Source organism: Antechinus flavipes, chromosome 5 (assembly GCF_016432865.1).
Source record: "Antechinus flavipes isolate AdamAnt ecotype Samford, QLD, Australia chromosome 5, AdamAnt_v2, whole genome shotgun sequence".
NCBI classification, from domain to species: domain Eukaryota; kingdom Metazoa; phylum Chordata; class Mammalia; order Dasyuromorphia; family Dasyuridae; genus Antechinus; species Antechinus flavipes.
The window spans coordinates 236,709,472-236,725,215 of record NC_067402.1 but is presented as its reverse complement, the minus strand read 5'-3'; the positions used below and the strand labels follow the sequence as shown (position 1 = coordinate 236,725,215).

The 15,744-nt window shown below is 33.9% G+C and overlaps 1 protein-coding gene across 1 annotated transcript in view; it reads right to left on the bottom strand.

Annotated features, from left to right (window-relative positions):
• CNTN1 (contactin 1) overlaps positions 1-15,744 on the bottom strand; it is a 250,874-nt gene that overhangs the window by 152,407 nt on the left and 82,723 nt on the right. Inside the window, exons 2-3 of the mRNA XM_052000864.1 lie at positions 11,350-11,490; positions 1,274-1,406 (exon numbers count right to left, since the gene is read on the bottom strand). Of these exons, the coding sequence (XP_051856824.1) occupies positions 1,274-1,406; positions 11,350-11,410 (194 nt within the window). The 5' untranslated portion in view covers positions 11,411-11,490. The remainder of the gene's footprint in view (positions 1-1,273; positions 1,407-11,349; positions 11,491-15,744) is intronic.

Below are 15,744 nucleotides of genomic sequence, written 5' to 3'. Positions count from 1 at the left end.
TGAAAAAAAAAAGTTTGAGGAAATTATTTATATTCAAAATTGAATCTCTGAGTACTTTTGGATCTGAGTTGATTCTTTCAAGGCTCACCTTCAAGCTATGCTTAAAGGGCCTCATGGTCTCAGAAATGAGTCTTTTGGGATTTGGCAATATGGAAGAAGGGCATTTTTATTTCAGAGAAGACTATTATCTGACATGTTTCTGATTAATTTTAAAGACAAAAAAATTTTTAGAAAATTTCACAGCTTTGTCAAAATTGAAAATTGCAGAGATACTATCCTTTTTACCATGAAAAGATCAATATTATGATTTGGAAGTTTTTAATCATCATATTTAAAATAGAACTATAAAGAGAGCAGGGAATATAGACATAATCTTGTCCAGTTACTTACTCCCTTCTAGATAAGTCATCTGACAGATAATCATAAAACTCCATCTCTCTGGGCATTAATTTTCTCATGGACATGTAACCCTTATCCCAAAACCCATTGGTATGGTATTTTCTCTATTGGTAGAGATGAAAGCCCTGCCCCATGTAAGATGAGAACTTCAGTTCTCGGCTCTGGCATATATTTCCCATTGTATATCATCTCTGATTTCTGCATTTCTATGATTTGGACAAATAAGCTTCTTTGCAACTCATTATGCGTGTTCTCTATAGAACCAAATATTAAATGGAATGGGGCAAAGCCTTAGATACAGAGTTTAGGGTTCTCTTGCCTCCCCAAAATGACAAAGTGATCAAAAGGTTAGTTTGAATCTAATCATATCTCCTGGATGAATAATATTTAAAGGATCAGACGGCTATTCTTCTATAACTACTTTCTCTAAGGAGAGCTAAGTGGTAGCATTTAGCCTCAACATCTGTTTTTTTCTCCTGGTAGGAATGAAAATCTCCCTTGGAAAAGGTGGCAAGGAGAAGAAACTTAGATATATATCTATTCTGCTTCCCCTTATTAAGTCACAGGTTCTCTTTCTATGTGGGACTTCATATCACTACATAAAAAATTATGGGGGCAGCTAGATGATTCAGTGTATAGAGCACTGGCCCTAATGTCAGGAGGACTTGAGTTCAAATCTGACCTCAGACAACTAATACTTATTAGCTGTGTGATCCTAAGCAAGTCATTTAACCCCAACTGCTTCACCTCCAAAAAAAAATTTAGATGATCCCTTACAATTCTAAATTCTCTGAATGTTAGCATTTTGAAAAATATTGTTCAGTCAATAAGCATTTAACACTTAAGTTTGGTGGTTAAAGTGACTGCATTTTACTTGTAAACAGGAAAGGGGCTAGCTCGTGCCCGGCAGTTCAATGATACTTTTCCATCTGGTGATTCTTCTGGATAAATGGTATCAATTGGTTGCTCTTCAAAAATTGGTCCAAATCCTTTGCCATCTTCTGCAACTAAAGAAAATATAAAATTAATAAAAATAAAACTTTAATAAAAGGAAATCTACATTATGCTATAAAAGTAAGCTTTCTAATATTTAAAATTAATTTCTAGAGACTCAAGTCACAAAAGCAGAGAACATAATCATATGGAATCTTACAGTTAGAAGAGATCTTGAGGGCCACCTATTCCATTCCATACCTGCAAAATATCTTGTGTAGCACATCATCAGTCATCTAACCTTTACTAGAAGACTTCCATTGAGAAGGGAAACCTTTTGAGGAAGTGGACAACACTACTGTTATACAATACTGTTATACTGTTTACTTTATGTTATGAAGAAATCTATATCTACAATTTTTTTTACCTACTTCTCTTAGTTCTGTCTTCTGAGACAAAAAAATAAAAAGTAATATATAAGAACCCTACATGTCCCAGCCCACAGCTTGAGCTATATGCTCACCCATCTGTGGCCACGACTAGGCCAGCTCACATGCCTTCAAGGATCACACAGAGACAGACCAACCAGGAGGTAGAGGTGAGGTCAGAGAATTTATTTTTAGCACAGTCTAGCTTATATCCCCTGTTAGTAGAAATCAGAGAGGTTGAGTCATCTAAGGATTGGTCCATGGATAAGGAGGGAGGCATGCAAGGCTTCCTGAGCACGAAGGAGGGAGTGTGGCACTTGCAGTGGCGAGTGCCACCTTTTAGGGCTAGCCCTACCTCCACATAACACTCACCTTCGCCTCTACCTCTCAGCTCTCACATACCATTCCTGTGCCATGTTCCACATTCTAACTCTGTTACACCTACAACTACCTGAAAGTAGCAATCATGTCAAGAGGTACCCTTAGTTGTGACTAACAGAAGCTGATGATGTACCATTTCCTTTCCTGTACCCCCCATTACTCTTAGTTACTTTTTAAAAAGTGATTTAATATTTTATTTCCCCTCCCAATTACATGCAAAAACAGTCTTTAACTTTTGGTATTTTTTTTCTATCTTGACTTCTAAATTCCCTCTTTCATTTCCCCATCCCCTCATTGAAGAGATAAGTGATTTGATACATGTGCAATTATACAAAATATTGTAGAGGGCTTTTCATCCCATTTCTGAAAATGTGTACTTGAATCCAGAACAGCAGAATACTTAAGGCTAAGTACCTACTCAATGTGATATAATGGTTTTATAAACATATACTTAGATGATATGGTAATGTGATGGCTCTCCTCATGACTGGCACCTGCTGAACGTGGTATGGTGAAGTAATCATAGGAAAGGATTAGAGGGCTGAGGGAGAGAGTCGGAGTCTCTCTGCCACAGGGTGCTCAGCAGGGAAAACTTCAGGCTCCAGACTCCAGAGTCCAGGTGCAGTTTGCCTGCTTCCTTCACTTTTCCTCCTAAAGACCAAAGACTTTGACTGATCCTGACTCTGATTGATCCTGAGGCCCTTCAGAGAGCTAGACCGGACATTATAAAATATATTTTCCATACTAGTCATGTTGACCAAAAGAAAAAGAAAGAAGTTGTTTTTTTTTAAATTATGACTCAATCTACATCTAAGCTCTATAAAATTTTTTCTCTGAAGATAGATAACATTTTTCATCATAAGTCCTTCAGAAATGTCTTGAATCATTTATTGCTAAGAAGTAAATCATACAATACTGCTATTATTATACTCAATGTTATCCAAATTCTATTCATATCAATTTACAACAGTTCATGTAAGCCTTTTCAGGTTTTTCTGACAATACCATTTCTTATAATACTATAATAAACAACACTTGTTCAACCATTCTCCTACTGATGGACCCCCCCCTCAATTTCCAATTCTTTGCCACCATTAAAAGAGGCACTATAAATATTATTGTACATACAGGTCTTTTTTTTTTTTCCTTTTTAAAAAAATCTAGTAGTGATTTTATTGGATCAAATGGTATGTGTAGTTTTATAGCCTTGGGACACACTTCCAAATTGTTCTATTGAATGGTTAAATCAGTAACAACTTCCCCAACAGTGCATTAGTATCTCAATTTTACTACTTTGATACTTCATCATTTTCCTTTTCTGTCATATTAACCAATGTAATAAGTATGGAATGGTAGCTCAGAATTGTTTAATTTGCATTTCTTTAATAATTTAATAATAGAGCATTTTCCCATATGACTATAGATAACTTTGATTACTTTGTCTGAAAACTACCTGTTTATATTCTTTGATCATATATCAATTGAGAAATGGCTTTCATTTGTTTAAATTTGACTCAGTTCTCTAAATACTTGAGAAGTTTTTATCAGAGAAACTTGTAAATTTTTTCCTTAAGTATGATTACTATATATTTCCTTTCATTTTATTTTTCTCCTATTTGTCCTATTATTTCTCCTATTATTTCTCCTTTTACCTTATCCATCCTGAAAAGTATTTTTACCCAACCCCAATCTGCTCTCCTTTCCATTACCACTTCCACCTTCTCTTACTCTCTTCCCCTTTTCCTTTCCTATAGGGTAAGACATATTTCTATATCTACCTGAATATGTATGTTATTCCCTCTCTCAGTCATTTCTAATGAGAGTAAAGTTCATTTGCTCTCCATTAGCTTCCCCATATTGCCCCCACTGTAAAAGTGCTTTCAGATGTCTTTTATCTGAAAAGAAAAATTATCTCATTCTACTTTTACCTTGCCCCTTCTCCCAATGTGATTCCTCTTTCTTATCCCTTAATTTTATTTTTTTATAATTATCACATGAAATTCAATTCTTATCAATGCTCCTTGTCTATGTATACTCTTTTTAGCTAGAAGTTTCTAGTAGAAGTAACTAGAAGCCTTAGTTACAAGAAAGGTTTTAGGAATTATAAGTATTATTTTTTCAATTATAAGAATATAAACAACTTAACTTATTGAAACCCTGTGATATCTCTCCTGTTTACCTTTTTATGTTTGTCTTGAGTTTGATTTGAAAGTCAAAATTTCTTTCAGCTGATTTTTTAATCAGAAATGTTTGAAAGTCTTCTATTTCATCAAATATCCTTTTTTTTTTCTCCTGCAGGATTGCTTAATTTTGTTAGATAGGTGATTCTTAGTTGTAATCCTAGCTCTTTTGCCTTCCTGAACATCCAAGCTTGCTGATCCTTTAATAGGGAAATTGCAAAATACTGTGTTAGATTGTGGCTCCATAATATTTGAACTGTTTCTTTCCACAGGTTTTGCAGACCTCAGAGGTCTGGAATTTGGCTATAATATTCCTGAGTTTTTGAAAATAAAATTCCTCATTTTAGAATTTCTTCAAGGAGACAATCAGTTGATTGTTTCCATTTCTATTTTACTCTCTGCTAGGATATCAAGGCAGTTTTCCATGACAATTTTTTTTTAAAACGATGCCTAGGCTCTTTTTTTTTATTATGACTTTCAGGTAATTGAATAATTCTCAATCTATTTTGCAGGTCAGTTGTTTTTTATTTTTTTTTAACTGAACTAAACACAACATAAAAATAAAAATAAAAACAGAAAAGAAAAAAAGATAGAAAAGGAAAATTTTAAAAAAACATTGTCAAGAACATTAGGGAAGATTCAAAATATATAATAATTAATTTCTATTTCAAGAAAGCATAACAAAGAAATTATATTCATGAGTGTGCATCTTTGCTTCCTTATAGATTATTTTTTTGTTCTCTACTGAGTACTTTTTACTTTATTTTTTTTCCTCTTTCATCTACCCCACCTCCCCATCAGTTATTTTTTCAATGAGGTATTTCACATTGTCTTCTATTTTTTCATTTTTTTATTTTATTTTGTTGTTTCTTGATGTCTTGTAAAATCATTAGCTTTCACTTGCCTAATTCTAACTTTTAAAGAATTTTCTTCAGGGAGCTTTTGTATCTCCTTTTCCATTTGGGAAATTCTACTTTTCAAGGAGTTCTTTTATTCAGTGAGTGTTTCGTGATTCTTTTTCCACTTGGTTAATTCTGCTTTTCAAGGAATTTTTCTCCTCATTGCATTTTTTGTGCTTCTTTTAAAGTAATATGTCTTTTTCAAATTTTTTGTCCCTCCTTTACCAAGCTGTTGTCTTTTTTCATTATTCTCTTGAATCATTCTCACTTTTTCTCTATTTTTTCTTTACCTCTCTTATTTGATTTTTTAAATCTTTTTGAATTCTTCCAAGGCCTGATACAAATTCATATTTTACTATGGGCTTTATGGACTTTTGACTCTGTTGTCTCCTTCCAAGTGTGCATTTTGATCTGCCTTGTTCACCACAGTAACTTTCTAAATTCAATTTTTTTTTCCTGTTTGCTCATTTTTCCATCCTATTTCTTGACTTTTAAGTCTGACAATAAACTGGGGCTCTGCTTCCAATGTTGACATTGTGTTTTCCCAAGGTTCAAGGAGTTTGCACAACTCTTTTAACTATTTCTGGTAGGTAGAAGGGAAAGGTCTATAAACTTTTAGTTCTTCCAAGGTGGTAATCTAAAGAGAGTTGTGCTCTGTGTTCTCGCCTATGAATGAACACAATAACTCTTTTCTGCCTGGAACTGTGACCAGAGTCCCTGCTCCCCTACGGCCATAAGCACTAAAAGTGTTTCTCCTAGCCCTGGAACTATTATCCCAAACTATAGCTCTAATCCAAGTACAGGCAATGCAACAGAATCCTACCTCTAGTTCCAGCAAAGGGACCTCTGATTAATCTCCTTCTGGAGACTATCTGGTCTTATTGTCTTTAGGCTGAAAGCTCTGGAAGCTCCCAGGCCTGCTCCTGGTTTGTTGGGCCCCATCTCTGTTGGCATAGCCTGCATTGGATTGCAATCTATTTTCACCTGGTGTAATAGACCTTTCCTACTGATCTTCTAAGTTGTCTTGGGCTAGAAAATTGTTTCACCTCATCTTTTTGTGGGTTTTATCATCCCAAAAACTTGTTTTGAAGCAATTTTTAAAGTTATTTGAAGGGGAATTTGGGAGAACTCAAGCGAGTTCCTGTCTTTTCTTCACATCTAGGATCTTCCCCACAGGTTTTCGTTTTTGTTTTTTAACCAAAGTCACAAACTTGAAATAAATACACTATACACCATAAAACAAAAAAAGAGCATTACACTTGAAACAATTTATATTATACACATCTTGATTTAATTTTTTGAACAATTAAAAATTTTCATATCCCAGCTATTGTTTGATTAGGTTCAGTTTGGAGAAATCCTAATCTGTAAGTAGTGGGATCAGTCTCCCCATATTTGTATACATTGATATAGTAAATCCTCATTCACAGATCATGGAAATAATGCTATTTTGGGGGTGAAATAAATAACTGTCCACCCCCAACCCAAAGAAAAGGAAAATAAGTATTCGTTATATAATATAAACTGAGAAGAAGACAGGTCATTTCTTCCTCCACAGAAAGCCATAATTTCTATAAAAAGAATCATAGCATAAACAGAACAATTTACACAGCTTTTGGAAATTTAACTTGCAACATTTAATATAACCATTGGCTTGGAGGTCCATTTTTACATTTCATCTCTCCATTAAATTGTCCAAACATTATAAATCAATCTTTTTCTTCATGGTGGCTAATTTCTCTGAGGAAATTGCTCCCCGTGTTATAAACCATTGCCATTCATGTAACCACTACAACCTTGCACTAAAATTCTTCACTGCTATAACTGAAAATGTTTAAAACTCACAGGGAAAGAAAATACAAAAGAGGAACAGTTCTGTCTCATACACATTTGTCAGAATTAGACATGTGCTCACAACTACAGAGAGTTATATATGAGAGATAGGGCAACTCCCCTTCTTCCACCTGATTCTCTGGACACAGTTCAGAACAGTAAAAGAAAGTGGTAATAGGAAAGAATGGCTTGTTCCACTAAGTTCATGCAAAACTATTATTTTTTATTGCAGTTTTCTAAGTTATCAGTTATTCTGGCTTAGGAGCCAATTTGGGAGCCAACTTGTCATCATGACAAGTTCAAACCCTACATGGATGATCAGAAATTGGCCTCTTAAGCCAATACAATAGGATGAAAATGGATATACTCTTTGCAACATAATCCACTTGTACAACCTGTATGTTTCCTTTTGAGAAAAATAGGGGGAAAAAGTAAAACTGAGTAAATATAACTTCTCTTACATAAAAGAACCTTTCAAATACTTAAAGATAGCTATTCTGATCCTCAGGAAAATCCTTAGGGATTTCTCTTTTCCAAGTTAAATAAGCCCATTTCCTTCAAATAATACTCATGACATAATCTCTCAAGATTTTCACGTTCCTGGTCACCCTCTTCAAGATAACTTCAAATTAATTATTTCCCTAGAATTGTATATAATATTTTAGATGTGGTTTTACCAGAGCAGAGTATGAAGTATATGCATACATATATAATAGCTAACCATAATCATAATAGCATTTATATAGCACCTACTATACGTTAGGTACTTTGTTAAATAAATAGGTTTCTTGTTGAGTTGTCATGTCCAACTCCATTTGGAGCTTTCTTGGCAAAGATACTAGAATGGTTTGCCATTTCCTTCTCCAACTAATTTTACAGATCAGGAAACTAAGTAAATTGTCCAGGGCAAACAGGTATTACATGTCTGTAATGGGATTTGAACTTGAAAAGATGAGTCTTCCTGATTCCAGGCCTGATAAGCTGTATCACCTATCTGCCCTAATGATTAAATTAAGCCAATATAATTAAAATGACAATATTACCTTAATTAACATATAGATTTAATTACAAGTGATTTAAATAGTTGGTAAAACTTCCAAAAGAGGGTACTTTATAGAACTAGATAAAATGATAAAAAAAAAAAAATTTAAGTTGACAAAACAAAATGTACAGAATTTCAAAAAAAATAATGGGGAAGAGGGACAGAAAAAAGAGAGGAATAGCACTTCAAGATTTCAACTTATAAAGCAGTAGTTATTTGGTACCAATTAAAAATAATCAATTTTTAATTTCATTTTCTTCTAAAGTTAAAATAGTTAAGAAAAAAATAAAAAAAATCAAATTTAATTACATACCATTTGATACATAAATTGTTTGTGAAAGAAAACCCATTTGATAATAAGTGATGGGGATTTTGAAAAGTTTGACAGAAATAAGATTAGACCATTATCTTATGCCATATACCAAAATTAGCTAAAGTCTATAAATTTATATTTAAATGTGATTTAAATGTGAAAGGTCATTCCATTAAAAAAAACAGAAGATAATGAGATCAGATTCCTGTTCAAGCTTTCATGGCCAGGGTAAGAGTTCTTCACCAAAAAAGGTTATAAGAGTTGATTACAAAAGATAAATAATTTTATTACTTAAAACTGAACAACTTCTAAACAAAGTCAATGCAGATAGAATAAGAAGGGAAGATGTCTACTGGAAAAGTATTTGAACTAAATGTCTCTGATAGTTAAGATTTATTGGGAAATAATACCATAAATATCAAGAGTAGAGCCAAAATGACAGAATTAAGTGAGCATTTCTGTTGAACTCCCCTATTCTGACTTTTTAAACACCTTTTTTAAAAAATCAACACCAATTTGAGTGAAAGAGATAACCAAATAGAGAGAGATAGAGAGACGAGAGAAACAGAAAGATCACATTCAGTTGTTTTTGTGTTTTTTTTCACTTGTTGAGGACAGTGCAGGACGACTGAAAAAGAAGTCTCAAACACTTAGGGAAGAGACTATCCAAGAGCATGACATGGTGGAAGTAACACCAGTTCTGGAGTTTAGAGATAACAGTAGTTGTGGAATCAGGAACAGTCAGAGACTAAAGATAGTAAGTAGACTAAATACATAGTCAGAAATATATTACAGGGGATCCCATGTTGACAAATAGCACAGAAGCAGGCATCTTGTGGAAGCTCCTTCACCCATTACCAACTTCCAGGATACAGTTCCAAGGCAGAGAGGAGGAATAGTGATGAAGGACTGAGTTCCTAGCTAGATAAGGACCAGAGGTAGACTAGGAGAATAGTGAAAAGAATTTGCCCCATATTCTATCAGATTGGAAGCACCAAAAACCTATATGTTCCCAGATATAGTAACAGGAACTCAAGTTAGTCATCTCTCCCATCGGTGAACAAAGCCAAGAAATAGGTTTGGGGGAAATAAACAACAACAAAAAAAGAACAAGATCCTAAAAACTTCTATGGTGACAGGAAAGCTCAAGACACAAACTCAGAAGAAAAAAAAAGAAGAAAAACTTGAAAACATCTGCAAGAAAAACCAAGAATTCCTAGAAAAGATAAAGAAAAAGTACTGTATTTTTTTTAAAAAGCAATTTTTTTTTTTACTCTAATAAAAGCAGTGGAGGAAAAAAATAGGAAAAGAAATGAGAGCAATAGAAGAAAATTATTTAAAAAAAAAGAATGACCAGTTTGATTAAAAAAAAAAAAAGGTACAAAACCTCCCTGAAGAAAAATATCTTTTTAAAATTTAGAATTGATAAGGTCAAAACTAAGTCAAAAGAATGAAAAAATAAAAGATAATGTGATATGCCTCATCAGAAAAAGAGATGACCTGGAAAATAAATCAAGAACAGATCATTTAAGCATTACTGAACTACAAGGCAATTCCAATAGACTTGGCATGGAAAATACCAATTACATCCAGACAAAAAACTGTGGAAACTGAATGTGGATCAAAGCATGGCACTTTCACTTTTTTGTTTGTTTGTTTGTTTGTTTCTTTCTTTCTTTCTTTCTTTCTTTCTTCCTTCTCATGTTTTTTTTTTTTTCTCCTAATTTTACTTACACAACATGCTAAATATGTTTAAAAGGTTTGTACATATTTAACCTATGTAGTATTGCTTGCTAGGAGAGAGGGAGAAACATTTAGAACACAAAGTTTTACAAGAGTTGAACACTATTTTTACATGTATTTAGAAAAATAAAATATTATTGGGGGAAAAAGAATTACTAAACTATTCAAAAGCCATGATCAAAAAAAATGAGCCTAGACATGAAATTTCAAAAATTATCAAGGAAAACAGCCCTGGTTCTTGAACCAGAAGAAAAAATAGAAATTGAAAGAATCTACCAATCATCTCTTGAAAGAGATTTCAAAATGAAAACTCTCCAGAATTTTATAGCTAAATTGAAGAGCTCCCAAATCATTGAGAAAATACCACAACCAGCCAGAAAGAAACCATTCAAGTACATGGAGTCACCATCAAGATCATACAAGATTACTACTTAAGAGGAGTGAAAAGCTAGGAATATGATATATTCAAAAAGGTAAAAAACTTGGGATTACAACTAAGAATGACCTAGGTGGAAAAATTAATTATAATCCTTCAAGAAAAAAAAAAAGGATGCTTAATGAAATCTAACATTTTTAAGTCTTCCTAATGAAAATACCATAAATTAGTAGAAAATTTGACTTTTATATACAAGATTCAAGAGATGCATAAAAAAGTAAATTTGCAACAGAGATGAATAAGGTATAAATGTTTACAGTGCTATAGATAAGAGGATATATATATATATATATATATATCTCCAAAGAACTTTATCATTATAAAGGCAGTTAAAAGAATTTACATAGATAGTGGGCGTAGGAGTAAATCAATTATGTTGGAATGATGTAAAAAAATGGATGGATGAGAAAGATGAATGCGCTCTGGAAGAAAGGGGAAGGAAGTGGAAAAACAAAAAAATTATTTCATATACAAAAGCACAGAAGGAAGAGCTTTTACAGTGGAGAGGGATATAGAAGGTGACAGGACAACATTTGAACCTCATTCTCATCTGAATTAGATCAAAGAGGGAAATTATATGTGTGCATATAAATATATATTATGTATACATACATACATTTGTATAAAGTATATATATATACACATATATATGTATGTTAGCTTACACAACAGAGAACTAGGAGGAGAATAAATAAGGGGGATGAGTTACTAAGCATTGAAAATATTTTAATTTATGCAAATTATGCCAATAGACTATCTTACCTGCTAGACAGGATATGAAGCACATTGTAATTAGGTAACTAATCAAAAGCCACATCTTCATCTTGCATGCAACAGTGCTTAGGTTCAACTCCAAAAGAGCTTCATTAAGTTAGTCATATATAGTCAGGATATACTAAATACCTGCATCGGGAAAGAAGAAAAATATGAAAACATATGGTTAGGAGGTTTTTATAAGTGCTGATAACCTGCAACATTGGGATTGGGGTAGTGAGAATATAGAAAAGACTTTTGGACCAATAAGTGAGTTAATCTGTGTACCAGTTCACTGCAGAGCACTACGAGTAAATAAAGCCACAGCTGCTTTTTTTCCCCTGAGGCAATTGGGGTTAAGTGACTTGCCCAGGGACACACAGGTAGGACGTGTTAAGTGTCTGAAGTCCTTCTGAATTCAAAAGTGATGCTCTATCCACTGCACCCCCTAGCTGCCCCACCACAGCTGTTTTTAAGTCCACTGAGCTTTAGCCTTATCTCCTGAAACTCCCTTCTGAACCGCATTTATATCTATCTGCCCACTCCAGTAACTTCCTACCAGTCTATGACTTGACAAAATTGAAGTACAGGCAGAGCATCTATATCCTACAGAAAGATGCCTTTTTTCCCATGCTTAGCTTTGAAGATTTGGTACGCTGGGATAAAATTGAGCAAATACTGGCTTTTCCCTTGTTCCTTTTCCACCACCACCTTCTCTGTGGATAGAGGAGGTAAAGAGGGATAGAAGTGGCAAAGCTCCATAGAAGGGACTGGCCATGGTACCAAAAAGTTCCCAATCAGTAAACTTTAAAAGGACTCCACACCCTATTTTACTTTTCCTTCTTCAAAATGCATGGAAAGCAGCTTTCTATCTCTGATACTTTTTGCATAGGAATAGAAAGGATAGAAGGGCTCTTGGCAACTTTCCTAACTAGGAAAGTGTGAATCTTGGCCTTAAGCTCCTAGATACCTCTTCTGTTTTATATTCCTTCCATAAGTACAGAGGTCAAAAAGCTATCTTGAGATTGATGTATCTGTCCATTCTAGGAAGCTGGTAGCTCCTTGGACTCTCAAACTGGCATCAAAAGTAGCATGCAATTAAACCCTTCCCAAAGAAGCTATTCTTGGATAGGAGGAGAAACCCAAGCTCCTGGCTTATCAGAAGTCATAGACCTTATAAGTGTTGTTTCTACAGTGTAAAACTAGGTTAAAGATGAAATGTTAAGTCAGCAGTCTTGACTTCTATCATGTTTTGATGTTTTTAATATCTATCTCCCAGGTGAGTAAAATAGTAATCATAAATTATTACTACTGCTTATTTGTATCACTGCATACTTGTTATTATGTGTGTGTTTAATATTTCTTTTGTGCTGCAGATATAAATAACTAAATTTGATGCATATTTTATATTAATATTTTTCTCCCCTCCCTTTTAGAGAAGCTCTAAACATAAGCCAAATCAAAACTTTAAGTTTTTTCCCAGGATTACTGAGGTGGAAGTAGAAAGAGACAGCGTGTACAAAAAAGAAACATTTCTCATTCAATAAGGCCTGGTTCTCCTAGAATTGAACAAAGTCTCTGCAAATATGCATCCAAAACTGAAAAGGGCCTATAATTGGGAAAGGAGTATAATGGCTACCTTAGCTCTCTGAGACTCAGGGTTGTGTTATTATATTCTACTGAATGTGTTAAAAACTGACTTTGCTTCTATCTCCCTTTATATACACATGTTGTTTTTTTAATCTCAGTAATCTAAAACTAACAAGGCTTTCATCTTTTCTTCTTTTTTTTGGATGAGTGAGTAGTCCAAGATAAGTTGGAATCTTTTGAATATAGATTTAAGATTAAGTGTATCATCAAGTATTAGCATCATACATGTGGATTAACTTCAAAATAGGAATTTTTTAGAGTAGAAAATGTTTGCTCTTTTAATTGTTTTGGATAAATTCTTTTGTAAATTGTAACTGCTGTAAAACGATAGCAAATTTATGTTGAAGTCTGACATATTATCCATGTGGAATGATATTCTTCAGTATTATCAGTCACTGTCTAAAATGAATATGGACAGGAGAAACTGATTGAAATACTCAATCCTCCTTTCCCCTCAGCTCTTAACCTCAGAAATCTGTCATGAGCACACAGCAGAACATAAAAGAGAATTCAAAATATGCAACACTAAATTTCTATTTCAAGAAAGTATGGCATTTCATCTGAGGTCAACAGCAATGGTACTAGTATCTTTGTATGGTATTCCTACACCTTAACTTATCCTTACCTATGCCCTTGGTTATGTGACACTGCTGCGTGGTGAGTAATTTAGTTTTCTTGCGTTTAACTGAAGATGGACAATTTTCCAAACTCATCCAATTTGACAGAGGTGGTGCTATGTCTGAATCATCCAGGTCTTTCTCAGTTATATTCTCCAGTCTGTAGCATGTCCATAGCATAGGTAACAATGTAAATATGGCCATGTGTAAAAAACAAAAACAAAGCAGGGTTCTCCCCAAAAATTGACTTGGTTTTCACCTTCAGGTAGAAAAATCAAACTGTCCTGAGTGAAAATTTGCCTGAGTCCTTGCAAATCATAGGACGCCAGAAATTTACCTACTGGACCTCTGAAACACATCAGGAAACCCAAATGAAAAGTCTAAACTCACTCTCCTCATTAAAATGAGCATCCTAGTTTAAAAAGAAACACTCAAAAAGGCCCTAAAGATATATGAGGCTTCCCAAAATTAAGTACTTGAAAGCAGAAACTCAGAATTTCTAGACCATCAAGCAAATCTTATCTACGGACAGGCAATCCACATGCATGTCAGAAAAGCTGTGTAGACCAAAGTTTCTTAAATTGTGGATTGCAAACCCATACAGGTTTCATAACAACATAATGTCTCAATATTATGATTTACAATCAGCAACTCTTTGATTTATATACCTGTACATACTTATGGTTGCATAAAAATTTCTCAGGCATAAAGGGGTTATGAATGGAAAAAGTTTAATAAGCTCTGGTCTAGCCTCATGCTACAATCAGGCAAGCAGTCCAAGTTTGCTTAAAGGCTTTATTTGTTTTGTTTTTTTTTTTTAAATAAAAAATAAAGAACATGGATGAGCTTCCATGATCTGCTGCAGGCAAAAAGATGCAAAATCCACACTGCTGACGCTAATTCTCATACTCAAAATGAGTATGGTAACACAATAGATATTAGTATTTATGCATTCAACTATACAAAAGCTTTATCAAGGAATTGGTCTGACCTGCAAAGAAAACAAACCTGGAAAATACAATACAACCACAGAGAGAGAAATTGTACTTGCCTTACATTTTAAAATGCCGAGTGGCATAGTAAAAATGTTTTTGTGGGTGTGTGGCTTTTTTTTCTTTTAGGCAAAAGACATGGATTGAAATTTTATCTTTCATTCTTAATATTTGTGTTTTACTCAGCACACATTGAAATTTACATAGTAAAACTAACAGCTGCAGCGACTACTATTATATTCTCCTAGTTGACTGGAACATAGGAACTTCAAATAGTTAGCATGATTGGTGAATAGTCATTGTTACATTTAGCTCTTAGACTACCTTCCTCAAAGTCCTTATCTTCTGATCAACCAGGCCAAGAGTTAGCCTTATATTCTAGCCAGTGGTTATCTCCAAGAATATTGGGGTTGCTGGTATTCCTCTCTTGATAGGAATAGGGTTTCCTGTTTCCCCCAGACACCAGAAATTAATTTTCCCTAAAAGGCAAAAAAGCTGTCCCTGATGGACCATGTTTTCTTTGATACAGCTTCCTGGTCACCAATAATCATCAAAATTCAAAACTCATATACAATCAAAAGTTTCTCCAATTTGGTGGATTTCTAAAAGATTACATGAATCACCATACCCTGTTGACCAGACAAGTTTCTATATGGACATAAGGGCATGGAGTATCCAGAGAAGCTAGTTGTCACTTATTAAATATTAAATAGTCTCTGCTTCTGACAACAGCAAGACTGTCACAGTTTTGTTTGCATGACAAGAAAGTTCCTTTATTAAAGATTCTGTGATACATTGAGAGATAGTAAACAACTAACCATATGTAGAATGGCAAGCTCTTTGACTATAATCATGTTGCATCTGAACATGAACTTGGTGGGACCAATTCTAGTACTGAGATACTAATTAGGGGCCCATAGTAGATGGGGAAAATGCAGCATATAAGGGTTGATGCCATAGTATATCGATATTATCAATGCAAAATGGTGAAACCAACACTTAGGCCATCAATAATCATATATTAAGCACCTATTATTGTTGGCTAATTATAATATTATTACTTGTAACATTATTGTAACAAATATAACTATGTGGTTATTTATTAAGTACCTACCAGGTATCTAAGTCCTAGAGACAGAAACAAT